The following is a 5,937-nucleotide window of genomic DNA, read 5'->3' as shown; positions in this document are numbered from 1 at the left end:
AGTCAATCCCACTATTCATTGGTAAAAGAGTAGCCCAAGAGTTGGTGGTGGGTGGTGATGATTATCTGCCTTCCCTCTAGTCTACCACTACTTCAGTTTGCCCTTCAAGAAGAAAGGTCTAGTTTTTTAAAGTGCTCAGGTTATAGAGTTTTGTATCTTTGTGTTAAATTGGTTTCTTGAGCCTACATGTGTTTTTTTATCATCTTGACTGTTAAATTATCGATGGATAGTGTAGATAGCTCTCAAGTAGCTCTTCACGAAATTCAAAACAAATTAACATTTACAACATGCTGCATTCACACTGACACAAGTTGTAGACCTAGGTTTACAAACAAATTCTCCACCTAAAATGAAACTACTGTGTTCATAATGTAGTAATAATGTTTAACAGAAATATACTCAATTGATAACAAACCTAACATACTTATTAACTTTACTTAAAAACTATTCAATATTTTACACACGTAGGTCAACATCAAAGGGGTCAGGAATATATCACTATGTTTAAGTTTTTCAAGATGGCGCATTTGAGCAATAATGTCCACCATTTTGAAGTAACAACTAGTATGTTCCAACTGAATAGTAGTTAATATCTTGCCAAATGAAAACAAAATCCATTGTGAGAATGATTAAGATAATCTGGAAAAGTATAACAAAAATTTGGTGTTCCTCAATTATTATAAACTATAATAATGTGAGGTGAATGTGAATCAGTGAAGTGTTTAAGCTCAGATTCATGAACATTAAAGCCTTGAGCATTCCACTGTAGAATTTGAAGATGGGAGATCATCACAAGACATCATGAACAACCTGTGGTTTAAGGATCTGATATCCAAGATGTTTTGTGCTGCCTTTGTAATAATTTTAACCCTTCCCAGCTAGTATGTAACTGATAACAACCTTATATATAACTTCCACAACAAAAGAGACAGTCCAATTGAGAATAATTTGGGTAGAACTATCAACTGTTTTAGTCTAAGTAGCAACTGAAACACTAAGGGATTGCCCCTATATCAAAGGTGCCATATTGGAAATGTTGTAAGAGGATGTTCTTCGTAAGGTGCCTTTCTGGTAAATTTGTTAAAAAGCAAACGAGACTTTCTAGAAGGTAAATGTTGTTCTGCACTAAAGCATTCAATCTCCTTAGTTTGTAAAATTGGACCCTTAGATTTGTGCAGAATATGCTTCACTACAAATAACACAATTAATGGACTTCTTGTCCCAATCCAATGCCTCGTATTTAGCACACAGAGCCCAACTACAACAGTGGGCAGCAATATTTTCAAAGGAATAACGGTGAAAATGATGTACTTTATTATTCATGTAAAGTCTGACAGAGAAGAATTCAAAATCAATAATAATGTGAGCGGGTAAAATTTTTGTCCTCAATAGCACTCCAAGTATCTGCAGGATTTTATTTAGTTAGTTGTATGACATCTAGGATCTTGTAAGCAGAATTGCAAAGTTCCTCACGCAGATCCTCCATACCTATCTCTAGCTACACTCAAGAAACAATTCCTCTGCATTTTCTACTGGATCTTGAAAATTGGAGAGTCACAGATCATTAAACTAGTTGAAATACTAGAAGCAAAGTCTGAGCAGAAGAGTAGGATTTGACTTCCACCACCACACCTCTGTCAACAAGTTTTCACAGTTCATTTGTTTCAAAACTCTAATCAAGATTAATTCATTGCATATACTCAGGTTAACTTGTGTACAGTGGAGCAGTATAACAGGGTTTTATTTTATGTATTGATTATTACTTTCGTGAAAAAGTGGAGTGTCTTCAGATTTTATTGGTGATTATTCAGTAATAACTTTTTTTAGCATGGAGTCTGGAAGCTTTGTTAGAAGAATGTTGAATAATCGCCTCAGGAACAGTAGCATTATTGTGAGAGCCTTCTGATTCCATACTATCAACTACCTACTAATTTCAAATTAGCCAGGAAAGGAACAAAGAACAGCATTCTAACATTAATTTAAGCCTAACTTGACCACAGACAAAGATTCAAGGGAGGCTTAGCAAATAACACATCCTCAGGAGAGATCATCTTCAGTCTCTATGGCTATTCAGAGGCTGTATAGAAAATTTGAAAAATCCAGGTGCCCACTTAGAGATAGCTTATTAGATTAAAGCAACATTAGCATGAATAATTAAATTAGTAAAAAAAATACAAAATATAACAAAAGAATATAAATATTACTACGAAAATGTAAGAATGTAAGCAAGAAACAACTAAAGTTAAGATAATTTTCTCACTCATTCATGTCTCCTAGGCCTACTTCATAGTTCATAGTCTACCACAAAATCCACTCTTATCAGCTAACCATTGACATTTTTAGACTCACTGGAGTTAATTTTGTCAATCAGCTCAATGCTATGATTATATTACAACAAAATCCTGTAAAAGAAAAGTTAATCTACTCTGGTGTAATTTGCGTTTTTATACCACTCAAACCATTTCCTATTTTTTCAACTTGATATGAATAGCTCAGAAAAAGCGACATTAATGCAGTTGAACATTTGCCTCTTATTCTTATTTCAAATAAAACGAAGGGGTTGCAAAAGTATGGACTTGTGATTACACAGCTTTTTGTAAATATAAACATATATATAACGTTGTCTAAGTAATTCTAGCTAACATTTATATAATAAAACTTGATCTGTTATTCGCTAAATTAAAATTATTTATTAGATGATATATCAAGCAACAATTCTTTGTCTGGTCAGAAATTGTGAATTAATTAAACAAGATACTTACACAGCTTCTACAAATGTAGACAAAGATAATATGTCAGAATCACTTTTCACACTAGGCGATGTTCTCACGTGTTCCCGGACTCCAACTAGCTTCAGAACTAAATATTTGAAGATGTTAAATAACTGTGTTTCCATTCAGAGCTCGATTACTGTTACTACGGACAACTGAAAATAGCTGCATTTAATTTTGTAATCTATGTTGATTACTTAACTAATAAAAAGGAAACATTATATATTAAAGATTTTCTCAAAAGTTTTGACTTATTCTAAAATAAAATGGAATGTACATTGATTGTCCGCTATATTATGACCCCTGTTCATATCAGGTTAAACCAATTGTTATGCAGTAATAACCTAAATTTATCTTTGTGGTATCATTAAGTAAAGAATCAGTTACATGCAGGTATCTATTTGTTTGTCTTTATAGTAAAGCCACAGTGGACTATATGCTGTTTCTACCACAGGGGATCGAATATGCTGTTTCTACCACAGGGGAATCGATCCATAGGGGAACCAATCGCAGTTTCAAGAGTAAATCTAAAATCTAGCTGGCGGTGAGCCATTGATATTTGAAGAATGAAGTCCGAATAGTTTAAGCATAAAAAATTGGCATGTGTTGGAAATAAAGTGTAAGGTGTAAATAAAGAAGTTAATGGCGCAAAAACAAGAAGAAAAAAAGTTTTACACAGCAACAAAGTTGAAATAATACTGCTCATTTGACAGACTTTTTTGAACAGGTCTTTGCCTCTCTGAAGGCAAATAGTATGACAAAGAGGACAAAACTGACCCAAATCTACAAAGGTTCAAAACATACACATATCCAGTTAGAGGACAAAGAAATTATTCGATGACGAGGAACCCACTTTAAGACTAATAATGGTTGGAGACGGCTTGAATGGGTAATGAAGAAAAACTTTAATATAAGTTTAATATAACAGCAAATGTACAGTGTTTCGACAAGGTTTTGTCATCATCGGGTACAAGTAGTTTACATTGACACAGATATATATGTCTACATATATATATATACAGTATGGAACAAAGAGGTCACATGACCGTATAGTACCAGTTGTTTGCAGTATCAGTTTGTCAGGTTATCGTGGTCATCCCAATATGTGTTTGGCTTTTGTGAAGTTGTTTGCAATGCCAATTGTCAGGTTACCGTGGTCGTCCCAATATGTGTTTGGCTTTTGTGGAGTTGTTTGCAATGCCAATTGTCAGGTTACCGTGGTCGTCCCAATATGTGCTTGGCTTTTGTGAAGTTGTTTGCAGTGCCAATTGTTAGATTACCGTGGTTGTCCCAATAGGTGTTTGGCTTTTGTGAAGTTGTTTGCAGTGTCGGTTTGTCAGGTTACCATGGTCGTCCCAATAGGCACTTGGCTTTTGTGAAGTTGTTTGCAATATCAGTTGTCAAGTTACCGTGGTCGTCACAATAGGCGTTTGGCTTTTGTGAAGTTGTTTGCAGTGCCAATTGTCAGGTTACCGTGGACGAATATATCATCCTCTTCCCTGCCAGCAAACAAAAAGATAATAATAATAATAACAGAGTGAAAATTTACCCGAAGTCCAGTCACTGACAAACACATAGGGTCAGCCTCTTCCATATGGATATAAAATTAAATAGTACGTTACATTTAATTTCAAATTTTAACCTAGGCCCGGGCCTCGCTGACCTCATAGCTAGCTAAGGTCATGCTTGCTTCATCCTCCCTTCCAAAGGCTCAGGCCACTCTGTGTTGTCCTGGCTACTCCACCCGTATCTACGCCAATCACACACTATGTCCTTGTCTTAGAGTTATTGTCGTTCCACACTTCCCGAAATCAGACTGTTAGTCATATATACTAACATAAAAACGCAAGTACTCCATATTTACTTGTAAAAGAAACTGTAAACTATAAAAGTTTTGTTTTTAAGTCAATATGTGAAAAAAACAAAAAACATTAAACTCGGTGTTTCTCGCGATTAAAAAGGAAGAAGAAAAAACAAGGCTTAGAAAGCCCCTAATCTTTACAGCGTTAGAAGTTGACAAAACTTAGAAAGCAGAAAAGAATGTAGGGTTGTTAGTTGTGTACATGAACATTTACAATGTTATGTCGCATGTTAACTTGCGATTAATAAACCTGCACTTCATGTTTCAGTTTTATGTGTTCGAGTTGTAAAAGCTGCTTTATTATTTTTCATATTTAATACTTGATTAACATAATCTTCGTTTGAGTCTTTTAAAGCAATAAAAATAATTTTATATTTAGTTCTAGATAGCATAACAACTGTGCATTTGTTGCTGGATTAGCACACAACAACGCAGAGTTTAAATGATCCTAAAACGTGCTTTCCCGAGATTATCCTTCAGATTATACACACACACACATATATATATATAAACAAAAATGTTAACATGTTTATGGAAATAAAACTGCTATGATTGTGTTTTATTATCAACGTTACAATTTTTTAAAAAAGTATATTTTAATAACCAACATTATTTCACGGCTTCTCTTTTTTTAAATTGTTTTTAGATCAGCACATACAACGAAAGTCTAAATAAAATTATTTTCAAAAGGTTAAAGTACGAGACAAGCTTCTACATTAAACTGTATTTACCATTTTCATATTGCTTTTTTGTGACGTATCCATATCCGGCAAGATCCAACATCGAGAAAAGTGCTCGTATGTTATCGTCCTTCAACAACAGAGGTGTCTTTTCTCTGCCATTTGACATTTCCTTAAGTAAACTAATTATGAAAGCTCTCGGTTTGTCTGTTTAAAAAGTAAGAAGAAAAAACTAAATTACGAAAAGGCCTGTTTCTTCTGTTAAAATAAAACTACCTTTATTAGAAAATATTTCGTTGATAACGTTTTTATACACCGTAAACAGTTTTTGAGTTGAAATGTTACTACTTGAGCTCATTTATTAATAACCCATCTTTTGTTTTTTTCCTAATTTAACATGGTTCTTAATCCAGAAAAAATTTTTCTATTAGGCTTAAATCTAAGTATAAATAATAATTGGTATTTTGTTTATACTGTTGCGTCAGCGAGTCACATGACTGGTGTGATGCCACGTTTCTAGAACTATCCCGTATCTTGGCGAATGCTCTAGAATTTACTAGATGGGGGGTAGACTGGTATATAAAGGAGGGTGACAACGTGACGGGAGTTTAATGTAATGTGTGTG

General features: G+C 34.0%; 1 protein-coding gene across 2 annotated transcripts in view; it reads right to left on the bottom strand.

The window, feature by feature from the left end:
• Nucleotides 1–5,510, bottom strand: part of LOC111086767 — a 14,637-nt gene extending 9,127 nt beyond the window's left edge. For both annotated transcript variants that reach the window (XM_022390960.1, XM_022390961.1), the window contains exons 1-2: nucleotides 5,364–5,510; nucleotides 2,763–2,859 (exon numbers count right to left, since the gene is read on the bottom strand). In XM_022390960.1, the coding sequence (XP_022246668.1) occupies nucleotides 2,763–2,859; nucleotides 5,364–5,481 (215 nt within the window). In that variant the 5' untranslated portion in view covers nucleotides 5,482–5,510. The remainder of the gene's footprint in view (nucleotides 1–2,762; nucleotides 2,860–5,363) is intronic.
• Between the last annotated feature and the right edge of the window lie 427 nt (nucleotides 5,511–5,937).

Source organism: Limulus polyphemus, unplaced genomic scaffold, assembly GCF_000517525.1.
Source record: "Limulus polyphemus unplaced genomic scaffold, Limulus_polyphemus-2.1.2 Scaffold1414, whole genome shotgun sequence".
Classification (NCBI taxonomy): domain Eukaryota; kingdom Metazoa; phylum Arthropoda; class Merostomata; order Xiphosura; family Limulidae; genus Limulus; species Limulus polyphemus.
This window is presented reverse-complemented; position numbering and strand designations above follow the sequence as displayed.